The sequence below is a fragment of the Raphanus sativus genome, chromosome 8 (assembly GCF_000801105.2).
Source record: "Raphanus sativus cultivar WK10039 chromosome 8, ASM80110v3, whole genome shotgun sequence".
Classification (NCBI taxonomy): domain Eukaryota; kingdom Viridiplantae; phylum Streptophyta; class Magnoliopsida; order Brassicales; family Brassicaceae; genus Raphanus; species Raphanus sativus.
The window spans coordinates 12,857,988-12,884,633 of record NC_079518.1 but is presented as its reverse complement, the minus strand read 5'-3'; the positions used below and the strand labels follow the sequence as shown (position 1 = coordinate 12,884,633).

Here is a 26,646-nt window from a genome sequence, read left to right as displayed (position 1 = left end):
TTCAATTCTTCTAATTTAAGTAATTTTTTGTATAATTGCAGTTAGCACTTCCGCACAGAGTAAATATTCTGCTTCTGCCAGTTTAAGAGTGTCTCTGAAATTCATGCCAATATAGAAAAATATTCTTTGAACACTAGAAACCAATAGATAAAAGGTATTTAGAAAATGCAAATGTCCTTTGTTCAATACATTTGACAAAACATTAATAATTAAAATACTTTTAAAATTATATTATTAATTTATTATATTTTATAACACCAGAAATTATGTTTATATTCAAAAATATATTTATATTTTCAAAATAATATTTACAATTAAATATTTTATAATTTTAAAATGATAATATTTTAAATTTAAAATATAATTTAATATGTAACAAAATATGATATTTTATTTTCAGTAAAAAAAATAAACATATTATAATATAAATTTATTTATATTATTTAAAAATAATATATTAATTTTATATATGAATTATTTATGGTTCTATCAATCTTTTTTAATAAATACATTAATGCGATCATCCAACATGTTGTTTCTATCTATACTATTATTTACGAAGTAATTTTTCGCAACCGAACTCCCATGTTAATATCGATACTACCCTTAATGAATAAATTATATAAATTTCTAAAAACAAAAATGAATTTTAGATCTATTTGATTAGATAATGATTAAAATTAATAAAAATAATAATCATCCAAAATCGAAAACATGTATTTTAAAATAAAAAATATAACTCTTATATATTGTGTTGTTATCCAGAAAATATATTTTAATAAACAAGTTAAAATTTCAAAAAACAAAAACACATAACTAAATATTAATCAAGTACAATTTTAATTTATATAATTGAAAAGAGAATTTTAGTGATTTTTAAGATTTATTTATTAATAATAAATATAGTGTACAAAGAATTTTTTTAAATTATAATACATAAGAATTTTCTAAAGAAAAACAATTAAAAATGTATTATTATAATTTTTAATTATTAATATGTATTAATAAATAATTATAAAATACCATAAAACAAAAAGTAAATTTAATAATCATAAGCATTATCCAATGTATAAAGATATATTTTAAAATCAAAAAGATAATTTCTCTATGTATTTATGTTGTTATCTGAAAAAGCCTTTTAATAAAAAGTTAAAAAAAACACATAACTAAATATTAATCAAGTATAGTTAGGTTTATTCATTATATAATTGATCATACATAAATGAATTAATTTTAACTATACGAAGTTGTCAAAAGAAGGATTTTCGTACAAAGAGACATAATGACTATACTGTTTTGTTAGATAATATTTTGTTTATCTTTCACAGAAAATAAACTATATATAAAATAGTAAGACAAGTATGTGTATATATTGATAGAGTAAAGTAAATATATTATCTTTATCTCCATTCTTTTTTAAAAAAATTTCTTGGAAGTTATCATAAACTCATACTCTTTTGTTTATTTATTGATTTTGCTTGTATTTTAGTTTTGTTTTTTGTAACTTACTTTTGCAGTTTCATGCATAACTAATGTTTAAAGAGATAATTACAAAGATACTAACTGTTAAAAAGATGAAGATATCACTTCACTTTATTGCATATCTGATATGTGAAACTATAGATTTTCATGGTGTTTAAAAATGAAAATAGAAAGAAAAAGAAAAAAATTATATAAACACAAAAATTATTAAAAACATAAAAATAATTATTATGCTGGTCTTTAAATCTTTAATGCATATACTAATAAATATTAATAAAAGATTAAACCCGCATATGAGGGTAGAAGACCTAGTATTATATTGTTTTGATGAGCGGTATCAATCAAAGTCAAGTCACCCAATCAATTTTGTTTAAAAAAGTTTTAAAAAGAAACTTGATAGGCAGAAAACAATTTCAGATTCGAGCCCCACCACCGATGATAAGGTTTTTGTATCGCTAGGTGGAAATTGAACCAAGAGTGATTTGTCGATCTAAGTTTTTGTGTGACTTCGTGATCCAACTTGTTACGGCGTTAAGCAAATTTCCAGTCTCCTATATCAAAATCAATGGAAGCTTTCTGTGAGTTCCTCACCAGCCGCCAACCTCCGCGTTCGCTGTCTGGGAGCACCGCCGATGACGCCCTTGAATTTCTCCGCAGCCTGCCCTCCCACAGAATCGTGCAGGTCGTGGAAAGTATAAACGCGGCTTCCTTCAAAGAGATGGACGAAGACCATAAGGAAAATCCATTTAACAGCCCGTTGGTAAGAACATTCTTGGATGAGCAGATTGGTGAGAAGAAGCTCAATATCACTAGAGGACAACACGACCACGAAAAGGATAATCTCTGCGAGAAATATTTGACAACCAGCGATGACCTGCACCGCCTAGTCGTTACTGCCAAGGAGGAAGCCGGTAAGTACTTTCCATTTGCCACCGTCCTCAGAAGCACTACCAACTCCCTTCAGTTAGAGGACGAGGAAGGAAAACCATGGATGTTTGAGTTCTCATACCTTAGAGTCAGTCAAATTTACGAGTTTACTGAAGCTTGGAGCAGCTACGTTAAGGAGAAGCAGCTGGGAATCGGAGACTTTGTTTTCATCCGACCACATCGCACGGACATCAGCAAACTCTCCATTGGCTTCATCAGAAGGGGCAACAATAGTGTCGCCTCTCTACATACGGATTGTCTTCTGTTTGAGGATCCAGCACCACTGACTATGTCCATTGGGGACGGTGGCGCTGCTCTGCAGTTGAATCCGTGTCAGGATCCAGTACCACCACCCGTCATACCCGTCACTGCTCTTCAACCAAATTATTCTCAATGTCATGATCCAGCCCCACCGACCACATCTTTTGTGGACGGTGGCGCTGTTTTTCAGCAGGATTATCTTCCGACTGATGATCCAGCACCACTGACTATGTCCATTGAGGACGGTGGTGCTGTTCTCCAGCAAGATTATCTTCTGGCTGATGATACAGCACCACTGACTATGTCCATTGGGGACGGTGGTGCTTCTCTCCCGTCGGATTGTCTTCAGGAACCAGCACCACCGACCATGTCCCATGGGGAAGGTGGTGCAGCTCCCACAGACTGCATTTATCTTCTTCCGGAGGACTCGGTCACATCCTCCGAGACACTTGAACAGCCAAGATTCACTGGGTATAGCATTACAGGGGTTGATCCTATTTTAGTCATTTCTTGTGGTTACAATCAGGACTCTGAGGAGAGATACTTCACCAGCTACATCTTCAACGAGTTTCGTCTCCGTGGATTCTCTCCTCTGAGTTATGATCTATCCACGAGCCCAGTCGATGGAAATCAGGATCTGCTAAACAAGTCACAGCTTGGTATTATCATATTCTCCATGAACTATGTTTCTTCCAGAGAATGCATGGATGGATTTGTGGCCCTCATGGACCATTCGAAAGCAAACGACCTTGTGCTTTATCATGTCTTTTTTGAAGTAGAATTCTGTAACGTCAAGGATCAGACTGGCTCTTTTGGAAAAGCATTTGCACAACTTGAGAACTCAGTCCAGGCATCCCAAGTTCTGAAATGGAAGGCGGCAGTTAAGGAATTAACTTCCACTGATAGATATCATCAGTATAAGAAAGGGTAAAATGATTTCTCTTCTCTCAATATTTTATAATTGTTTGGTGTGGTGCATATCTCTGATTCTGATGTTTTCTCTGTCCAGGGAAGAGGTTATACTTGCCAAGAGTATTGTTAGAGATGTCCAAGTCAATTCTAAAACTGGGAGTAACCTAACAGTAAGTCCGCAGTTAAGTCATATATTGTCCCTGCTGAATAGTTCGCAATCTTCATCTCCACATATTGTTGGGCTTTGGGGTATGGCTGGCATAGGGAAGACTACCTTCTCTAGAGAGATTTTCAGAACACAAGGTGAGAGATATGACGTGTGCTACTTTTTGCCAGACTTTCATTTATCGTGTCAAACAAAAGGGCTGAATCCTCTGCGTGAAGAATTCTTGTCAAAAATCTTTGGAGAAGAAAAAGTTTTCATAGACGCATGTGGTACAAAACTAAGTTTCACAAGAGATAGGTTCCGTGGTAAGAAAGTTCTGATTGTCCTTGATGGTGTCAGTAGTGCTAGAGATGCCGAAGTGCTTGTTGGAGGGTTTGGCTGGTTTTCTGGTGGACATACAATCATCTTAACATCCAGGAATAGGCAAGTTCTCGTACAGTGTAACGCCAAAGAGATTTACGAGATCAAGAAATTATCCGAGTCTGACTCTATTCACCTTTGCCGCGAGTTTGCCACTGGAAAAAATTGGAAGGTAAGGATGTCTTTGATCAAGGAGCTGGTGAACTACGCTAGTGGCAATCCACTGGCTCTACGAGTCTTATGTTCGTCTATTCAAAAGCAATGTCTTAGCGATGAGGAAGAACATCTGAGTATATTACCACACCATCCACCAATCGAGATTTGTGATGCATTTGGAGGAATTTTTAGTGAACTAGATGACAACGAGAAGAATACATTTTTGGACCTCGCATGTTTTTTCAAAGGAGAGAATAAAGATCACGTGGTGAACATACTTGATGGTTGCGGTTTTCTTACGGATTTAGGAATCTCTGGTCTCATTGATGAGTCCCTCATCAGCCTTGTAGATAACAGGATAGAGATGCCTAATATTTTCCAAGAAATGGGTCGATTTGTTGTTCGTCATGAACACGAAGAGGCAGGCAAGCGTAGCAGATTGTCGGATTCTAATGACATTGTTGATGTGCTGACAAACAATTCAGTAAGTCTTTATCACATGTATATCTATTTCTTTATTATTACGCTTATGCAAAAAAAATAATAATTATTACTTTACAATAAAATTGAAACTTTAGATTACTGCTTATGTTCCTTTCTTCACTTATAAAAAAAAAACTAAAGGTTCTGAATTTCTTTGCAATTTTCTTCAGGGAACAGAACTAATTGAAGGCGTATTTCTAGATGCGTCTGGATTGAAATTGAAGTTGAGTTCTAATGTATTTGAGGAGATGGATAGACTTAGATTGCTAAAGCTCCACTATCCAACTTCTGAAGATGATTGCAAAGTTTCTCTTCCTGAAGGCCTCCTTTCTTTGCCGGATGAGCTGCGACTACTCCATTGGGAAAGATATCCTCTAGAGTCTTTACCTGAGAACTTCAATCCTGAAAATCTTGTAGAACTGAACATGCCATATAGCAACTTGACAAAACTATGGGAAGGAACAGAGGTATGTCTTGACATTATGGTGCAATATTCTGCTGCGTACGTGAGATAAATAGCTTTTACTTGATCTCTCATTTTTGTTGTTCGTGTTTTGTAAACAGAATCTTGAGATGCTAAAGAGGATCATTCTGAGTCACTCCCGACGGTTGACTGATTTCTCATGGCTTTCAAAGGCCACGAACGTTGAGCATATTGATCTTGAAGGATGTACGAGTCTGGTTGAAGTTAACTCATCATCTATTCTTCATCATCGCAAGCTTACATTCTTGAGTCTGAAAGACTGTTCTCATTTGCGTATAATGCCTACCACGGTTCATTTAGAATCTCTTGAAGTTCTTAATCTATCCGGCTGCTCAGAGCTCGAGCACCTTGAGGATTTCTCACCAAACCTGACAGAGATATATCTCGCTGGGACTGCCATTAAAGAAATACCATCGTCAATAGTGGCTCTCACTAGGCTTGTTACATTAGATCTGGAGAATTGTAATAGACTTCAGCATCTGCCAGCAGAGATTAACGAGAAAGCTGTGGTCGGATTTACACAATCTCAGCCGGTAAGCCACTCTTAGTAGACTATTGTTCATTATATAATTTATCCAATGATAATATCTGTGTCCCCCTTCACCTAAACGTCTGTTTTCACTACATTTGACTTTTGACAGGGACAACCTGTGTGCACCTCGTATTTTCGCACTGGAATCTGCAGCAAGGGTCCTGCTTGTTCTTCTGATCATCCAACGTTGTCAACACACAAGAACACATCATCCATTGCTTCCGAGACTCAGGTTCATGTAGAACTATTTCATGTTCTTACACATGAAAATCCTTCAAGTAATAACCTTGAGGAAGTATCAACTAAGAAACCAAGAATACATAGGACCACATCTTTTGTCACTTCCGGTACACTGGATTTGAATGAGGACGAAGATGGATCTTCTGTTACTTACGGTACACTGGATTTGAATCAGCAAGAAAATGGTTTCTCGTTTTTTAATCAACCAGAATCCCCGCTTGGAGCTTCATTAAGTGACTTCAGTAGGGGTGGGCGTTCAAATCAGGGTTTTCAGATTTTTGGAGTTACTGTTATATGTAAACCCAATAATTGAATAGAATCAAAATAAATACGATCTACTCGATTGATGTCAATAACACATGATACCTCTCTCTCTTTCCCACTTGTACACGATAATCAAATGAAAAGCAACAACGCATATTCGCACTCACAGAGCATGTCCATCAGTGAGGATGATGATTTGGAGTGCTTAGCAAAAACAAATTAATATTTTAATGTGTTATATTTATGTGATTTAATTTAATTACTGTAAATAAATATTAGCAAATGAAAGAACAGCATGTGGTACAAAAATTTTAAAAACCGGTTTTTAAAAGATTTCAACTAATTTCTCTTTCCTACTTTTCTATATTTATATTATTACTTTTTAATTAAGAACTCTTCTACAATTTGCCGATGGACATGCTCTAGTCTAAAGACTACATCACTCGAACGAGTAACAGATCCTTTGGGGATCTTGATCATATGAAAGACTAATGCAGTGCAGCATTTAAAAATCAACGTCGCATTGTTTATAAACATTGAAGTACTAATGCAAGGAAACATTTTAGCTTACCCGAAAGGTTGCCCAACTTCATTGCTATTTGAGTAACCACTCTTCTCCCTGCAAGATTTGAAAAACCCATCACTGTAGGCTGTTAGTATCTTGAATTGCGAGAAAAAGGTCATTTTTCAACCCGAACAATTACGATCGTGCCAAAAATATTACCTGAACAATTGATCAGTGCCAAATACGACTTCAACTCAATTATAATTCAAAAATATTACCTAAACTTTTTAAAACGTGCCAAAATCTACATTAACTGTAATATAAGTTAGTCAACCGTTAAAAAAGACAAAACGATGATGTTTTGGTTTAATCCTTTTCTAAAAAACATATTCATTCTAAGATTCAAATTCGTGCATTAATACACTTTAAAATAGACACTAACCACTGAACTAAAGTAAATGTTTGATATATTATTACGAATTCGAAAGTGTATATACTACTATATTTCTTCATCTTCTCCAAATAAAAATTTGGTGATAATTTTTTCTCATTTCTATAAATATATTAAAATGTTTTATAATTATCATATATTTAATACACTTATATTATACTAAAAATTTAAATAATAAAATATTTGAAATGATACAAAATTAAATATACTTAAAATTTTGAAACTATTTATAAAGTTTTCTTATATAAATTATTGTAATTTTAAAAATTTGAATGGTAATTTTTTAGTTTTAAAAATATAATATATTTATAGTAATGGAGTAATATAATAAATTTTTAAAATTACAATAATTTATATAAGTAAACTTTATAAATAGTTTCAAAATTTTAATTATATTTAGTTTGTGCAATTTAAAATATTTTATTATATTTATATTTTAGTATAATATAAGTATATTAATATATGGTAGTTAAAAAAATATGTTAATATATTCATAAAAATGAGAAACAATTATCACCAAATTTTTATTCAGAGAATATGAAGAAGTATATATCAAAAATTTACTTTAGTTCAGTGGTTAGAGTGTCTCTTTTAAAGTGTATTAATGCATGGATTCGAATCTCAGAATGAACATATTTTTTTATAAAAAAGATTAAACCAAAACGAAGTTGTTTTGTTTTTTTAACGGTTGACTAACTTATTTTACGGTCAATTTAGATTTTGGCACGTTTTAAAAAATTAGGCAGTGTTTTTGAATTATAATTGAGTTGGGGTCGTATTTAGCACTGATCAGTTGTTTAGGTAGATTTTGGCACATTTTAAAAAGTGTAGGTAGTTTTTTTGAATTATAATTAAGTTGAGGTCATATTTAGCGCTGATTAATAGTTCAGATAGTATTTGGCACGATTGAAATTGTTCGGATTGAAAAAGACCATTTTCCCCTTGAATTGCAGACAAGTGTTGTGCTCAAGTCAACGACCTATTACAAAAGAAAGTAGTGGATTTTCAGTAACAGTTTCCACTACTACAGTAGTATTCCGGGGTTGATCCAGAAAATATTTTAATATTAGATACAGTATATATAAATGTACTCTGCATATATCAAAAAATAATTATAAATTAGTAATTAAATTATTTTTAAAATTTTATAGTATACTAATTAATATCAAATATATTATGCAATAATTTAGAAAAGTACATTACTCTCAAATTTTGCATTTCATCAAAAAAAAAGATAATTTCCTAAATATCCAATTTTTAAAAAAATATAATATATTTTGAAACGAATGGAGTATTATGTAACATAATAATCACCTACGATCTAGCATATACAATATTTAACTAATGTCATCTTGCAATCTAAGGTAACAGGAAATAAAATTACAGTATAACCTATTTAAAATATACTCGATAAATTAATATACATTAAAAATCGCTATAAATTAATATAATTTTATTCAAATTGAGTTTTTGATTCAATTATTATATCTATAAATTAATAATTTCAATAAATAATAAAAAATTATAGTTTTGGTGTAGTTTCAATATTATTAATTTATAAAGGTTTCACTGTATATCTTTTCGATTTCACAAAATTTATAGTATCCGAAAAATTGGTATTAAATACACGATTCTCGCCTTGCAAAGTTAGTTAAGATATCTTATCTACACTAGATTTTCATATCATGTATTATATATGCATTTACAAGTATTATATTTATATAAATCCATATGATCGTTGGATTTATTTATATGATACAAAATGTTTGTAATATAACATATATTTAAAATTTAAAAACATAAAATATAATTAGTCAATGTGATAAAAATGTAATTTTACTTTTTAAAATATCATATATGAATAATTATTTAATTCATTTAAAATAAATATATCATACTATTTAGTAAAGACAAAATTTTAAAATGAAAATAAATAACCACACGGTTGTGCAGATGAGCTCTAGTTCATTTTTATTACGAGAGACACTATTTACATCTATCTTATTAAAACATAAACATTACAACTTCTTCTAAGTGGATTTTAAAGTTGGACCTTATATAATTAATGATATATTAATCTACTTATTATTAGACATGCCTTTTTATAAATAATTAATATCAACTATAAATCTGTTCATTTCAGGTATGAGTTCTTTGAGTTCTCAACATATGGATCTAAATAAGTATTTGATTTTTTTTGTTCGGGTCGATTTTTTTTTGGTTCAGGATCATTCTAATTTTTTTATATTATAAATCTTAAATAATATACAACATGTATATAAAATATAAAATATATAAATTAAAAGATAAACCCGCGCAGGCTCGCAGATCATGATATAGTACGTGGATTAAAGTACGATAAAATCAAATGTTACATGACGAATTATCCAGCACCCCCATTATTTTTCTTGGGATTATCATGGGGAAGTACAAATTAAGATGAAGAAGTTGGAGAACAATATGACGATTACAACTAGTACCACGAATATCACCACTAGTAACGAGGCTAAATTATTATTTTTTTCCTCCTTAAGGTCCAGTCGAAGACTTGATCCCGAGACCAGAGTTCGCGGCATCCTATTTTCCAACGTCTGCTTTGCTTTTCTCTTCTTTGCTCCTTTCTTCTTTGCTGCAGAAGTTGTCGTGCTCGGCCGTACTAGATGTGATTCCTGGACTTCTGGTAGTGAGCTAGTAACTAGTTGAATCTCTGAGCAGTCGGACAGATCTAGAACTTTGCGGGGATTCAAGTTCCGCATTTCCACAGGCAGGGATTTAAAACGTTTGGAAGGCGGTGTGTTCACGTGTCTCGACACCGCTCTCTGCTTTGCTTCATTTTTCATTGGTGCAGGGGGTGACATGCCCGTCCCTGCTCGAAGTAGTTCTTTGACTTCTGGTAGAAAACTAGTATCCACGTGAAACTTTGAGCAGTGGGACAGATCTAGTACCTTTAGCGGGTTCAGTTTCCGCATTTCCATAGGCAAGGATCGAAGCCTTTTGCAATTCTTCAGATCTAATGTATCCAGTTCAGCGAGATTCCCAATAGAACGTGGTAGCTCTCTTATGGCGGTGCCAGCAAGATATAACTCCTTTAGATTTTGAGGAAAATCATGAATATACATCAATTTCGAGCAGCCAGAGAGTTTGAGCGTGACAAGAGATTTCATGTCACACATTCCCTTTGGCAGATGTTGAAGCATTTTGCAACCCTCCATATCTAGTATGACAAGTTCAGAGAGTTGGTGGCACATAGAAGATGGAATTTCTCCTATGGCCGTCTTTGCCAGAGATAACTCTTTCAAGCTTCTTGGGAGACCCTGAATCTCATCAATCTCTGAGCAACCAGACAGATCAAGAACTTGAAGAGACTCAAAAGCAACCATATTAGGCAGAGTTTTTAAATGAGAACAATCTTTCAGCTCCAAGAAGACAAGCTTGCCAAGATCTTGACTAGAGAAGCTAACATTTACCTGACTTGCTGTTGTTTCAAATGGATCACGAACCAAAAAGGACAAGTCTCTTATGTCAGTTCCCTTGAGATGCAGTTTTTTGATAGACGGCGGAACCTTTGGAAAGCGCTTGATCTCTTTGCAAGTTGAGAGATTCAAAACTTGGAGATGTTTAGACTGACCCATGTCCGGAAAACTCTGCAACCTTGAACATCCTTGGAGATTGATTAGCTCGATATTTGGAGAATATTGAAGTTCATCAACGTTAACTAGTTCCCGGGAATCGCTGAGCGTGATCCTCTTCAACATCTCAAGTTTCTAATAAAACAAGCAAAAAAAAAAGATAATAAAATGAAATGAAAAGAAAAGAAAAGAAAGAAAAAAGTTAAGTATATACTTGTGAATCACGTATCGGTCCAGTTTCTAACCTTGGTTCCTCCCCAAAGCCTCTGAAGTTTACTACATGGCATATTGAGTTCCACAAGATGCTGAACACCAAAATCTTTGGGAAACGATTGTGAAGGGTAGTTTTCCCAATGGAGAAGTGTTAGCTCTGGAGGCAGAGATTGATCAGGGTCCTCGGGAAATCTAAACTCAGTAGTATCCTTCGTAAGATCAGACGACCTGTAAATCTTCAGATATCGAAGACTATACATATGCTGGAACGATGTATGCCCTTTGAAGGGTAAGTTAGATGTGTTCAAGATTATGGCTTTAACATCTTCATTTCCCTGAAAGGACACAAAGGAAAAAAAAATGGTTTGGTTACTTAAACTAGAAAATTTACTAGTAATGATTAGAACGTGACAAACCAATAATACCGGTTCGCTTATTGCTTCAGGCTCTCCATCCTCTCTGATTTCATTATCTTCTAGAAGAGACTGAATGTTGGAAGCATCCAAAAATCTATAACGCATCCCGATCTCGTCTGTTTGATCCTTGATGATTTTGAGGCCGACCTTATAGATCAAACTATGCACATGCACTCTGTTTTCGGAGATGGTCACCAAACATTTGCCCACAAGAACACCGATCTCAACGCGCGGAAAGAAACCACAACCTGCAAGAAACTGCATAATGTCGTCCACGTTCTCTCCCCTAAAGGAAAACACGATTTGCAAAAAGACTTCCTTCTCCCTGTCACTAAGTGTGTCATAGCTTCTTTTCAATACGTCGAAAATCTTGTCGGGAAAACATAGCTCGAGATTTCGGGCCGCAGTCTCCATTTCCGACAGTGTTTTTTTCCCCTTCAGTTCTTCACCATAAACGCTGAGAGCTAAGCGGTTTCCATCAGCGTGAGTAACAAACTTCATAGACAGCTCGAGGAGATTCTTATCTGGTACATTTTTTTCAAACGCACATCGGGAGAAAAGCTGCAGAGACTCGTGCTCGTTTAAGCCTTGAACCTCATAAATCTCTTTGACACGACATTGCACAAGTAGGTGTTTATCTCTGGAGGTTATGATTATTACGCTCCCGGCACTAATCAAGTCAAACAAGCCAAGAAAAGTCGTTGCACCTAGCGGCTTGTGGACATCATCGAGAACAAGAAGAATTCTTTTATTGCGTAATTTTTCTCTCGTAATGTGGTGACTCGTTAAGCCAAGCTTTCCCCCCAAGTGTTCCTCTAATAATCCATAGGCTCCTTTCTCCTGATAGGAATTGTCGAAGTCTTTGATGATGCAAGAAGCGTCGAAGTCACCCGAGGGTAGCTGTTGCTCGAAAGCTGCTTCAGCAAGTGTCGTCTTCCCTATGCCTCCCATACCCCAAATCCCTAGGCTGCGGACGCCCCATGGTTGCTTTCTAAGCAAGCTTTCTATCTTCGTCAATCTGGAGTAGACTCCTACTTTGCCCGTCAGATCAAGCGTTTGCCGCACATCCGCAACAATGTCCTCTACAAGTTCTGAGTCGCTGATTTTTTACCACAGAGATTGGTATATTAATTTAGAGTCATATTTTAATAGATAAGATTTATTTATCTTGCATTTTTACTGAAAGTAAGTATATAACTAATCCTTCATTATAATTAATACTGTAATATAAAATTTAGGCAGATTGTGAAAGTGGGTCATTAGGTGACAAAAGAAACCGAGTATTTTCGTGGATCGTTAAAATGGTTCCCCTCCTGTGTGGGACACTTTTTATATTGGTTACCTGATTAGTTGGACTCCACTACATTCCAACTATGTTTGACAAAAGAACTTTTTAAATAGATTACCTGATTAATTGGACTCTCTATATACTAACAACTTGTTTGTAACGACATAATGCTTCTTCCATTGATGGAAAACTAAACCACTATAATCGTAGCGAAATGTCCGATGTAATACTACAACTACACCGTGGCAGACATGATGACTTTCCTTACTTTAGTTACTAAAAGCTTAACCAATTGTTAAACTAAGAAAAAAGAAAATATAGCTTCACTTAAGGTTACCTTATATCAGGAGATGATGCATGACCTGGTAAGTCCCCAAGTTCCAGTAGAGCCTGACGCGCTACGCGACACATCTTTTTCAGTTTCAAGCATTCTTTCTTGATTCCCGATTTCGTGAGCCCATAAAAAACCGGAACTACCACTAGGCCGTTGCTTTCTTGGCACTTGAAAATTTTTACCAGTTCAGCCAAACAACCCTTGGAGGACGCGTATTTTTTGGATAAAATCACCAGTGAAACCTTGGACTTAACTATGGCGGCATCATTCACCTCAGGGACCCGATCCGGTTCATTGAAAGAGATACCTCTGCGGTGAAAACCAGCAGCGAGATGGCTGAGAAAGGAATGACGTATGGTGTCCTCGCACAGGTTGAAGCTGATGTACACGGCGTTTGCGTGGCCCATTCCTCACGAGCTAAGCTGTCTTGTTAACACATTTGGAAGATTTTTGAACACTTGAAGATTTAATTTTAACTTTCCCGGTAAACTTTCTATTATTACATGTAGCCATAATGACAAACATTACTTCCTTTATAGTATACATAGGGGTGGGAATGATAGGAAAACAACAGAAATAAAGAAATTGCCTAGAGACTACCCTATTTGTTTGAGAACTACACTCGAAACTACGACGAAAAACATAATTATTTTCGTGGCAAATATAGTCAATAAAACTCAACTAATATATAAATATAAATAAATACGATTTACTACGACATATTTATGATTGACCAAATAAAACAAAAAGTCGCATAAATGACTAGTTTTGTCACGATTTAGAAATAAATTTATTGCTTCTCAATATTTTTTTCAAAGGGGAAATGATAAATAAAAAGAGTGTTTATTTTTAACCACACATTTCGTTTTCGGTCTTTTTGTTTGACAGTATGTTTTCAACTTAGCCTAGAGATTACCCTGTTTGTTTTCAGCCACACATAAGGAGGTGAGGGTGGGGGAATGATAGGAAAACAACAGGAATAAAGAAATTTTTGTTTTGATAAAAAAGAAAAAAACAGGAACAAAGAAATTGCCTAGATATTACATTTGAAAACTACATACATACGAAACTATAACGAAAGACATAATCATTTTTCCCGGAAAATATAGTAAATATTTTGTTATAAAACTCAAAATAATTTAAATCAATACGATTTACCATGACATATTTACAATTAACCAAACAAATTTAAAAGTTGCATAATGAATATTATGCAATTTTTTCAAATAAAAAATTTTAAATTTTTGTCACAAAAATATTATTTCGAAAGGAAAGTGATCAAAAGAAGTTTCATGGTAAAAAAACAACAAAAATAAAAAAATTGCCTAAAAATTACCATTTGTTTATTTGAAAACTACATACAAAACTATATATAGTGAAAAGACATAATCATTATTTGCAGCAAATATATTCAAAATTGTAACAAAACTCAAAATAATTTAAATAACTATAATTTATTACATAATATCTTTAAAATTGACCAAATAAAATAAAAAGCTGCATAAATGAATATTGGGTAATTTTCTCAAATAGTCTATTTTAAATGTTTTTTTTACAAAATAGTATTCTAGGAGGAAAATGAAATAATTAAAAATTGTTTTGAGTCTAAACCCAAAATCTAGGGTTATTTTTCAATAAAATATCTTTCAATAAAAATTAACTAAAGAGACTATCCTAATGAATTCATCATGAATTGTCGCAAATTATATATGAATTTGTTGCTTCTCAGTATTTTTTCAAGGGGAAATGGAAAAAAAAAACAGTTTGGGTGGGGGGCAATGATAGGAAAACAACAAAAATAAAGAAATTGCCTAGAGATTACCATGTTTGTTTGAGAACTACATTCGAAACTACAACGAAATACATTATCATTTTCGTGGCAAATATAGTCAATAAAACTCAATTAATATAAATATAAATAAATATGATTTACTACGAGATACTTATTGACCACATAAAATAAAAGTCGCATAAAGGGTCAAAGTTTAAGGGTTTCTACACCCGAATCTGAGGTTTGAATTCTAGGCGACGCAATTTCTACACCAGAAAGTGTGGATTCAATTTCCGGAAAAAGCAAATTATGCAGATTATTGGAGAAAATTTTCATTAGGGATCTTCAGCATGGCGCAAGAAATACCGTCATGAATGAATCTCATTGGACGGCTCAAGGTGATGTAGTTAGACATAAATCCTTATAAAACATGTAGAATTGTCGGTTGTAATATCGTCTATATATTGTTTCTCATAGTTTCTAATAACATAATAAACCCGACAGAAAAATGAATATTTTTGTCACGATTTAGAAATGAATTTATTGCTTCTCGATATTTTTTTCAACGGGAAATGATCAGCAAAAAGACTGTCTATTTTAATCCATACATTTCGTTCTTCAATCTTTTGTTTGGAAGTATGTTTTCAACTTTGCCTTCAGATTACCCTGTTTGTTTTCAGCCATAAATAAAGAGAGGAGGGTGGGGGAATGATAAGATCTTTCTCTTTACTAGCAAATTTGTACATAGATATCTCGCGTTTGTTACTCATAATATGATCACTTGTCGTGGGCTTAGAAAAATCTGGATCCTCAGAGAAAGTAGGGGTTTCTTTGCTTCCTTCCTTTCACAAAAATCGACTGTACGACTTTTGCTTCGACATTCATGATGATTAATGAGTAGTTGTTTTAAAGCTTTTGGGTTTGATAGATTAGCATGATTTATGCTTGATTATTATCCTCTGTGATTATTTTACATAGATCCTTACTTGACTGATGTTCTTAATGCTAGATTAGGTTGAAAAATCATAATTTAAATCATAAGTTGTTTCATGCTTAGAAAGTGTTTGATGAAATGCTTGCAGAATCAATTAATGTGCTTTACTTGCTCAGCCAAAGAGAGTTAATGCTAGGGCTTTTAGTTTCTATTAGGACGTGATTCATGAATGTTGATGGTAATTAACTAATGGAAAATGATGTTAAGAACTTTATCAACATATGAGTTATTGTCATGGAAGTAAATTAATTTAAATAAGTGTACCTAGATCTAAGGATTAAAAATAGTTTATTGTTTAACCATCATATATTAGTATTTGATCATCATAATTAATAACATTGACCAAAAAAATTATCCTTCTTTGATTTTCATCGGTTTGATTTTGAATTGACTTTTGTTAACTATTCATTTTGGTAGTTTATATCAAAAAATGTTATTCTATTTTTTTCTCTTAAATTATAGAAGTTTTTGTATTTCTAGAATCATTTATCCCTAATTCTCTTTTGATTTGATCCTAAAGTACTATAATGTCATACCATTCAATTGTGGTATCATTTGCACAATATATTAATTGTGCTTGTGTAAACGATTAATCAAGTATACAACAGGTACAGTAGCTGCTAAGAAACTTTTATTATGGAAATTTTTGCCTCTTAGGACTCTAGAGTGTACGCAATCAGGAACAGTTAGGATATGCCACACTAATTTTGCTAAGAGAGCTTGATTGAAGAAATATATATCCCTTAAGCCTAAACTTCTCATACTTTAGACGTATGACAAAAGAACATGGTATCATCTTCAAAGAGCATACGATTCACCCTAGGACCTCCCCTTGCGACTATGATTTCTTAGATCTCTCCCGATTTCTTTGCATTTCAACATAACCCCGACAAAACTTTTCAAGGAGAATGAAGATATAAGGAGAGAAAGGGGCTCCTTTCTGAATGCCTCAGTGAAGTCTCACTGAACCATACACTGCATTATTCACTAGATAGGAATTTGATATTGTTGTGATACACTACATAAAATATTTGATTCATGTGTTATGGAACCTAGCTCTAAAGTACTTGTGAGATGAAATCCTACTCAATACGTTCATAGGCCTCAGACATATTTGTTGTGACACCCATAGAACACTTCTTCTGAGCTGTAGATGTCTCTAGGATAAGCAATACCTCATTAGTTATAAGAAAATTGTCGGATAAAGCTCTATGTTGGATAAATGCAGACTAACTCTCTGATATAATTGATCTCAACACCGTTGTTAGTCAGAGGGTTGAAATATTTGAAATGATCTTATATCAAAAACATTATAGAGGGATATATTGCGGTATTCTTGTACTCTCTTTGCATCTAGAGTCTTAGGGATCAATCTGATATGTGTTGAATTCAGTGGTGGCGATAGATTTCTTGTTGTGCAGAACAATTTAATTTCTTTTAATACTGCATGTTCTATCACATCCTAGTTGGATTGGAAGAAACTGGCTGAAAACCATCAGATTCTGGTGTTAATTTGGAGCAAAGGTAGCATCAGTTGGAGAGCGATGGGTAGGAACCATCTCCGGTGGTGGAATGTTAACCGGCAAAAAACTTTTGATGAGAAGAACCAGAATCGCTGGCAACAGCTGAAAATAAGAGATTTTTTTCTCCAAAAGATTTGATGCTGAAGATTAGATAGGAGACCCAGAAACCAATAATCATTCTTGGATTTAACACCAATGATGGTGGTCGTAAAGGATAGTACGCAACTAGGGATGTCCATTCGGGCTGGTTTGGATCGGTCTCGACCTGAACCCGTAATGTCTGTATATATTTGAGCGACCCAACTCAGACCTATACTTTATTACCCGGCCCGGTCCTTATAGGGCTATAAGGCTTTTGATCTTACGTGTATACGCACACCAATTAACCTAATGTGCACACTACCACAATCGAATAGTATGTCGATGTAGCACTTTAGGATCAAATCCACAGAGACCAACGATTACACTTTATTTCTATGAGATCAAAATTAAGCTAAGACAATATGGGGTTTTAAGGTTTGAGAAATCATATCAAGCAAGCAACAAATTGGTTTTAAGTTTTCAGATTAATGAGAAGCTAACCTAGGGTTCAACGGGTGCTTACGGTCATGAGCCAAACAAATATTCAAGCGCTAATAAGAACAGGTCCAGAACTCGGATCACTCCAGTAGAACAGCCCACTGTCGTGGTACTGCTCCCTATGCTGATCGATCTCACCGTCTAACTGTCGTTGAGGTGAGAAGCGACAACAAGCAATAGAGATCAGGTCCGATAGGTTCACAAAACACCCTAATATCTACTTTCGCTGATTAGGGATGCAATGTTCATTCATAACATGTCTAGCAACCTATTACACGGTTAATGAACAGATTAAACCTAAGTTCATGCATTGAATGACCAGTTTAATGCAAGCAATAATATCAGTTATGAATGAAGACAATCAATGGATACTTATCTATGTTTAGCTCACAATCTAACACCCTAACACCCTAGGCTAACTAGATCGACTACTCAATCATAACACGAGAAAACACAGAGATCAAATCTGAATAATACTGCATGTTAATAAAAGAGATAGAAAGAGGGTTCAGGGTAATCTTCTCTATGGAGAGAGAGATGGAGCCTTCTCCCTTTACAATAAGCAAAATCCTCAAATCCTAAAGTCTCCAATGGTTTCTTGTGTCTAGAATAGCGTAGAATGATAAAGAGTAATAAAAAATAAGATATATCAAAGCCACAGGTGACTGGGAGAGAAAAACAAGGTAACTAGGGCAAATCCCGAGATGTTGTATTTTCCTTATTCATTGGGAACAACCTCGGGATAACTCCGTCTGTTTGTTCCGCTTGATCGGAAACAATAATCAGACTGTTCTACGTGAAAATCACCAAACTGCACTGATTTCTACCTCTTTTGTTCCAACAGGTCCATCTTCCATCCAGTGCAACTTCAGACCTGTAATGACTCGAAAAGGACTAGAAAGACTCGATAAAGACTTGAAAACCAATTAGAAAACATATATACAATGATGTATAAAACACCATATATCAATTCCCCCAGACTTAGATCCTTGTTTGTCCTCGAACAAGACCAAGTATCAAGAACAGGGAGAAAGGTTTGAAAGTGTGGGAACTCTCCTATTCTCAGCAACCATACCTTAACCACGAATCTCTGAACCATACAAGCAGTAAAACTAGGACAACACACCCTTACTAGAACCTCATTGACTGCTGTTCAAAAATCGGCTCCATACTTTACATCTCAAAACCTGAAAAAGCAACACTATCGAGACAGAACTCCCTACATTCATTTAAGAGCAGCGTAAGCTTCTCATCACAGGCACTATTCAGGGTAGACGGGCTAGGTGTGGAACAGGCTAATTTTATGGTGGAGCTAAAGAGTATTTGGGGGCTACCAACTTTTCGTAGTGGATGCAGGATATCGCGCAAAATAGTCGTGAGAGGACGGCTCCATTGATGTCCACAGCTCCTTACTCGTTTTGCTATCTCAGGAGCGACTGCTCTTTTCGTTTGGGAACAATCATCAGACTGCTCCGCTCATTTGTCTGTTCCTCATCCCTTCATATTGATACCTACTCTTCTGCTCGACCTTCCCAATGGCTCATGTATCCTGAATTCTTCTCCTTCTCCATCACCATATACTAAATAAAACAAATTTTTTTTTTTAGATGTGGTGAGGTGACGAAGAAGGAGGTAACATGTGATGTCAAGGATGCCACTGGTGGTTTTGATTCAAATCATTCTAGTTCTCCATCCATGTTCTTGGACAGCTCATTGGTTATGGAGCGGTTGCTCCCTTAATCTGCTTGTTCTCCTTCTGACTGAATCTGCGCAGCAGTAACGAGTAAGACGGTGCGTCGATCTTTTCCTCTCCGACCTTTTTGCACATATCTGCACATATTACACTGAAAAACAAATGCATGAAGGTGGCTAAGGCGTAGGGTGGGAACTAGCTAAAGATGAGCTAGCCACTCAGGAACAACAAGATGGATATAAAGGATAAGAAGTCCTGAGTGTAGTTCTCGTTTCCCTGATCTAGTGCCCATAACAAGAGGAATTTCAGTCAATATTAGGTTCAAGTTAGGTGGAGTTTAGTCTACCCAGTGTAACCTGATCGGCTGAGAACTTCTGGAGAATCAAGTGAGAAATGTCAGGGTGTTCCAGGTCCACATGTGTGTCTTTAGGCACTGCTAAGGTCACTGAATAAGATAACTAAAGCACGAGGTGGTTAGTGATAACCACGGAATAAGGTCCTAATTCCCACAAATTTTTGACTGACTCAATTCTAAAAACTGACTCAAGAGAAAAACAAAAGAAAGAAATGAGTTAGTAAACGACGAAGACCCTCCCCCAGACTTACTTCACAACGTCTCGGTGTGAAAATAAATTAGAGAGAAGGCGAAAACAAGAATATACAATTTTTTTGTCGAGATACTTACCTGGAGCGGGTGCTCCGAAAAATTATGGGTGTTCTGTCGCCAGATTTTCACCCGGAGCGATTGTTCTTGGCTCCTGGAGAACAGGGTATTCCGTTTCTGCAACCCCAGAATTTTTTCGAAGTATCTCGGATTTTTCTGTTTTTTGACCTGAAACTCAATAAATTAAAACAAAAATAAGCAAACAAAAACAAAACCAAATTATATTTACACTTATCAGTGGATTGCCTCCCACCAAGCGCTTGGTTAAAGTCACTAGCTTGACTTGGCGACAGGGATCAGTCGGGTTGAGCATGAGGGCTTGTTCCAAAACAAACTCCACAATCAGACATGTTCAGCTTCAAAACTCTGCTCAACAACCCTTTCACAGCAGTTTCTCCTTTCTCTTTCAGCTCATCTGTGAGAATAACTCTGACCTTGGAGAAAGGTTTAGAGGTATCCTTGCACTTTACCTCATATTCAATGGATTTCTCATCACACATGCAATGTATCAAAGTCATGGTAGGATCACTCCTGGCCCTTTTTCTGGACTTTTACATTCACCTTAGCATTCCCACTGAGTGTATGGGTATCAGTGTGAGGATCTCCATCCAGGACTTCCTTGATCTCACTGTTTTTACCAAGCTCATTCCTTGGAACAACCTTCAGCTTTTCTCCACTGAACACTGAGATGCAAGAAGCGTGTAGTTTCTGAAATCTGGTGGGAACAGCCTGATGGAAGACATTCTTGTTGATGTGGGAGAAGGAGACTCTCTTATTAGGCATATCAACGATTGCTCCAACTGTAGCCATAAATGTCCTTCCTAAAATCAAATGCATCTCATGATCCTTGTTCATCTCAACAACCTGAAATTCAGTATGGAGAACACAGTCCCCAACTTGGACAGGAAGATTGTGAATGGTGCCATAAGGAACAGCTCTGGAAGAGTTTGCAAAAGTCAGAGTCACCTGAGAAGGCTCAACCTCAGTAATGCCCAACTTGTCTACAATGCTTTTGATACAAGATTCACACAAGATCCTGAGTCACAAAAAGTTTCCTTAAATTTTACTCCAGCAATGGAACATGGAAAAACAAAATTCCCAGGGTCATCAACCTTAGGCAATACCTTCAGTGATGGTGTTAATGCTTCAGTAAATAGAGCCTTAATTTCCTCTCGAGTCTCTCCACTGTTCTTGAAGAACATGTGCAATGACCGAACCTCCCAAGCTTGTTCAAATGAGATCTTTTGAGGAAGCCTTCTTATCATCTTCCTAAATCCAGACAACTGCTCTGTACTAATGGGATCCATCAGATATCGAGGTGGAATAGGATAGGGAACCTTAGGAACATAGTCTCGCACTGGTGGAATATCAGTAGATCCGTCGGGAGCAGGAGCAGTCATGGGAGCAGTCACTCTAAAGTTAGCAGACTGCTCTGTTCTCTGTTCTGCACCCAGAACAGTCTCAGTGAACAATTGTTCTGCTTGTTTTTCCTCAGATTTCTCACGTCTCTGCTCGGTTGCATTACAGTGCTCAATCCTAGGATTTATCACACTCTTTCCACGAATGATCTCTTGCTACCTTTTAACAGTTTCAGTAGTTTGAGCAAGCTGAACAACAATCCTCTTTATGTGGTTGTTCACAGTATCATATTTTGAATTCAGCTCAGTGAACATGCTGTCCATCCTGGTGTTGATGTTTGCGGTAACCTGATTCAGTGTCTTGACCTGAAGCTGCTGGCTTTGGAGCATTTGCTGTATCATAATGTTTAGATTTTTCAGATCATCTGGCGGACTGTTTCCTGCAGTTGGAGCACTCGCGGCTGGATGATATACCATGGATTTTACCTATTTTTATCCATGGTATATAAGTGTTTTATATACTATTTATTATGTATTGGAGTCTATTTAGAGTATTTACAGGTTCAGGGACGATTTTGGAGATAAATGGTGTTTTGATGTCTTTTGGAGTTTATCGCAGTGCAGAACTTCACAGACGCTTCAGATGTTTAGCTCTTGATAGAGATCTTCCCACCGTTGGATTTATCCCATCGTTTGACACAAGATAGATATTTGAGTTATCTTTCCAATGCCACCGGCTTGAGGTCAATCAGCATCCTGTAGTGGAAGTTATGCCCGATTTACTGAAGAGTTGTCAGTCTGCCTCGCGAGAGAAGGCTGTCGAGAAGAGGATTGTATGTCGATCGATGAAGCACACTGCATGTCGATCGACAGGGACATCAGAATGTGGGCCGAGTATATTTCATGACCAACTGAAGCCCAGGAGTCACCACAAAGTTACCAAAATACCCTTGACGACCAGAAACTCTATTTATGTTATTTCTAAGCCATTATTGACGGTTACACTTTCTTTTATTCATTATTATTAGTTAGGAGAGAAGGGAAGAACTCCTTCAGAGTCCTCCTGGAACTCTTTTACTTTTGGTTTATTTATCTATTGCATTTTCATCTATTCATCTATGATTTCTGTGACAACTATCATGTCTGAATAGATCCACATGTTAAATCTAAGGTTCAGATAGGTTTGTGGGATTAGCCCCAAACTATATTTGCTAAGTTGTGATATTCATCAAATGGATTGCACCCTATGTTTGTTCTAGATTAGCTAACTAGAACATAGATCACTAGGATCCTTGATATATTGAATTATCTGTTTGAACTAGTTGTCTCCTTGGAGAAGAGCTAACCGCCCTCCTTGAGACCTAGTGTTCATTATCGGCTCGCATCTAGGCATATCTAGAAGCCGTCGATCGATATCCCGACAGGTGAATCGATCGCTGAGCGAAAGGTGTATCGCTCGATATCTCTAAAGGATATCGATCGACTCTTTTTCTGTGTCAACATACGACAGTTGAGGCCAGAGATCTAGATTATTTAACCAGTGAGAGATCACTAATTGTTAAGCGGCTGAGTTCTATAGTATCATGCAAACAACTTGTTAGGCATTTATAGACATTATAATCTCCAACACCTGAATAGAAACCCTATATCTAGCTACCATCCTTCCATCAAACAGATCCTTGCCAAGCTGAACAATTATATTGTTCATCTTGTTTACTGTTTTATCTTATTTACTGCTTTACTATATTTATTTACTGCTTTATAATCTATTTAGTGTTAGCCTAGCTTAATCATAACTATTAGATCTAGTGTGTGTCTTAGCTCCTTGTGGATTCGATCCCTAAGTACTATAACTTGACCTCTTTTGATGAGAGTAATTCACTCCTTAGGGTAATTTGAGTGGTATCAAATTTGGTGCCGTTGCCGGAGAGCTTCGATCACCATTAGATCTTGTTTAGTTAGATTTTGTTTAGGTTTTATCATTGTTCAAAAATCTCACAAATTTTTTTTTCTTCTGTTTCAGGTACATACCAGGAACAACAATGAAGAGAGGATTTTTAGCTTATTCAAAGAAGCAATCTGATGGTTTATGCACGATCCGTAAGTCTAACGAGGGTGGTAACGATCGACACCCTCCAAGCAGCATCGATCGACAGCATACACCACAAATCGACCGACATCGTACATCACGAATCGATCGACACTCTACAAAAACCGGTGATCGACAGAGTACACAAATCGTCAAACGACACTGTTCACGCGAACACTGTTCACACGTATACTGTTCATCGAGGAACTGTTCATCCCGCATCGATCGACTCTATTCATCCGACATCGATCGACATTGTTCATCCGACGTCGATCGACACTGTTCTTCCTGTATCGACAGACACTGTTCATCACGATACTGTTCACAAAACACTGTTCATCCTGCATCGATCGGTACTGTTCATCCGACGTGATCGACACTGTTCATCCCGTGTCGACCGATACTGTTCATCATGGTACTGTTCACCGAAACACTGTTTATTCCGTATCGATAGACACTGTTCATCCTAAATCGATCGACACTATTCATCCCGTGTCGACCGATACTGTTCATCGCGGTACTGTTCATCGCAACAATGTTCATCGCGACACTGTTTATCGTGACACTGTTCATCAAAACAATGTTCACCGCGACACTGTTCATCCGGGTACTATTCATCCGGACACTGTTCATCTGACGCCGAAAACTTTTGTTCATCAAAGATCGACCAACACAACTTGCGGAGAGACAAAGGAGGTCAGAGCACTCATACTTAAGATCGATAAGAGAGGTATCTGGAGAGACGAAGAAGGTCGTCCTTGCAACACCAAAGGATAATTGATTAATGCAGATGGTGATGTAATCCCTGATGTGATTGATGTTGCTGAGACAAACGACTTTACTTTGACAAGCCCGTGGTGTGATTTGGGAAGCGAGGACTCTTTCAAAGGTCTTCCTATTGAAAATCCCAAAGATCTTATCAAGACACTAGAGGGGTTAGCCTCATCAGAAAGCGGGCAGAATGAGGTACATATAGATCACATTATCTGCAAGATCTTTCCCTATTTTTCATCTGGAGATGCTTTTAGCTAGTTCAGTAAGTTGCAGCCAAGATCTCTAACTTGTTGGGAAGACATCAAAAGCGCCTTCCTAGGTAAATTTTTCAGTGAAGCTGCAGCAGTTCGAAGTAAAAGGTTTGATTACATGATGGACAAGAAGAGTGAAGATCATGAGAAAGGAATAATTACTAGTATCAGCCAGATTATTGATTATGTCTACAGCGAGCAGAATGGAGATTTTGAAACCCTAACAACTCATGTCAAGCAGCCAAACATTCAGATTCAACATGCTTATGAGGATACACAGAAGGACAAACTGAACAGAAGACAACTGGTCAACCATTATACAGTAGAGGGTGATGAACAACATGAATCTGAAGAACTTAGTAGAGTAGAAGAAGCCGACATTAGTGACACAAGCTCAACATCGATCGACCCCACGACCTCAACATCGATCGACAACATCGCTTCAGAATCGATCGACACCAGCATCTCTACATCGATCGACAAAGACGTTTGTCACAGATCGAGACCACTTGAAATCCCTGAAAGATCGAGTTGTCCTCATGACACTACAGACTCGACACAGAAGAGCATTGATGTATCAAGTTGTTATCCTAACCAAGATGTAGAAAAAGAGATCACCATGGAAGATTTCTTGGAGCTAGAAGAATTTTTGGAGTTAGAGGATGGAGAACAACTTGGAGACTTGGATTCGAGTGTAGAAGTCACTATGGAAAATTTCATAGAGCTGGAGGAATGGCTTGAGTCGGAACAGAAGCTTGATGACGAGCGGAACACTATGAGAAAAGATTTGGAGACTTCGTCAAAGGCTAGAATCGATCGATACCAACCTGATGAGATCGATCAACATCCACCATTTATCATCGATCGACACCCACCCGAGTGCATTGATCGACACACATGGTTGGACGAGCTACCAGGATGCACAGTTGAGCTGGAACCAATTGAGGAGAGAATGCACAAATCTGAGACCTCCTACCTTGCTGCCCCTCAACACCTAAGATCCATATGCGCAGAAGAAGCTGCTGGGATTTGCAAAAGAGTGAAGAGGATACATGATCCTGTGAAGATTGTGGTTCCATGTACCGTGGTTGTAGTTGAATCTCCTATACCACCAGATAGAGGTATACATCTAGATTCCTGCAATGGAGTGTTTAATTATCATCAGCATGTAGTAGCTTCTCAGAGGGAGATGAGGTGTAGAACTGAAGTCGACAAAGGCCTCAGCGAAGAAGCCTCAATCGACACTGTTCAGAAAACATCGATCGATAATATTACTCCACCATCAATCGACATCTACCGGATACCACCGATCAACATCTACCGGATACCACCGATCGACAGCATCAATCTGTCATTGACCGACACTACCACTGGTTCATCGATCGATACCAGACGCGAATTAGAGCAGAATGAGTATGAAGTGTGTGGAAATATTTTTGATGGAGATACCACCACGCGTTCAGACAAGTTTGGGGAAAAGATGATGATGAATTGGAGGAAGAGGAAAAGAACCAAAAAGGATTCCCAGTTATCATTGTTTCCTCACTTCTCCGATGATGTCAGGAAATTTGGAGTGAGACTACACAAGTCTGTGGGAAAGAAGAGGAGAAATTGGAAGAAGCGGAAACGAACCAAGGGAGGTTCTCAATTACCATTGACTCCTTACTTTTCAGATTGTGTTAGGAAATTCAGAATGTACAACAGAAACTTCTCACACCCGTTTGCAAAGTTTAAAGCACTCCTTATTGCTGAGATGATAGACAAAGGAGAAAAATCTATGGAGGAGGCTTTCACACAAGAATGATAAATCCTCAAAAATCAAAATTGGACATTGAGATTTGTTTTGG

The 26,646-nt window shown here is 36.3% G+C and overlaps 2 protein-coding genes across 2 annotated transcripts; one reads left to right on the top strand and one right to left on the bottom strand.

Moving 5' to 3' along the window:
- Positions 1–1,835: 1,835 nt before the first annotated feature.
- Positions 1,836–6,378, top strand: LOC108822341 (disease resistance protein RPP2A). The gene is made up of 5 exons (XM_018595388.2): positions 1,836–3,597; positions 3,680–4,748; positions 4,918–5,214; positions 5,312–5,764; positions 5,873–6,378. The coding sequence occupies exons 1-5, from the start codon at positions 2,048–2,050 to the stop codon at positions 6,314–6,316; spliced, it is 3,813 nt and encodes a 1,270-aa protein (XP_018450890.1). The 5' UTR covers positions 1,836–2,047; the 3' UTR covers positions 6,317–6,378.
- Positions 6,379–9,500: 3,122 nt separating this feature from the next.
- Positions 9,501–13,655, bottom strand: LOC108822343 (probable disease resistance protein At4g19520). Its single transcript, XM_018595390.2, has 4 exons — positions 13,107–13,655; positions 11,491–12,580; positions 11,098–11,400; positions 9,501–10,987 (listed from the first exon to the last, which is right to left on the bottom strand). Exons 1-4 carry the CDS (start codon positions 13,508–13,510, stop codon positions 9,641–9,643), a joined length of 3,144 nt encoding a protein of 1,047 aa, XP_018450892.1. The 5' UTR covers positions 13,511–13,655; the 3' UTR covers positions 9,501–9,640.
- Between the last annotated feature and the right edge of the window lie 12,991 nt (positions 13,656–26,646).

Bases quoted from the DNA above. Each gene is read 5' to 3' on its own strand.
- LOC108822341 (XM_018595388.2), top strand. From the start codon at position 2,048: ATGGAAGCTTTCTGTGAGTTCCTCACCAGCCGCCAACCTCCGCGTTCG. The intron at 5,215-5,311 runs GTATGTCTTGAC...TTTTGTAAACAG, and splicing joins AACTATGGGAAGGAACAGAG to AATCTTGAGATGCTAAAGAG. The intron at 5,765-5,872 runs GTAAGCCACTCT...GACTTTTGACAG, and splicing joins GATTTACACAATCTCAGCCG to GGACAACCTGTGTGCACCTC.
- LOC108822343 (XM_018595390.2), bottom strand. From the start codon at position 13,510: ATGGGCCACGCAAACGCCGTGTACATCAGCTTCAACCTGTGCGAGGAC. The intron at 11,401-11,490 runs GTATTATTGGTT...GTGTCCTTTCAG, and splicing joins CTGAAGCAATAAGCGAACCG to GGAAATGAAGATGTTAAAGC. The intron at 10,988-11,097 runs GTTAGAAACTGG...TTGTTTTATTAG, and splicing joins GGCTTTGGGGAGGAACCAAG to AAACTTGAGATGTTGAAGAG.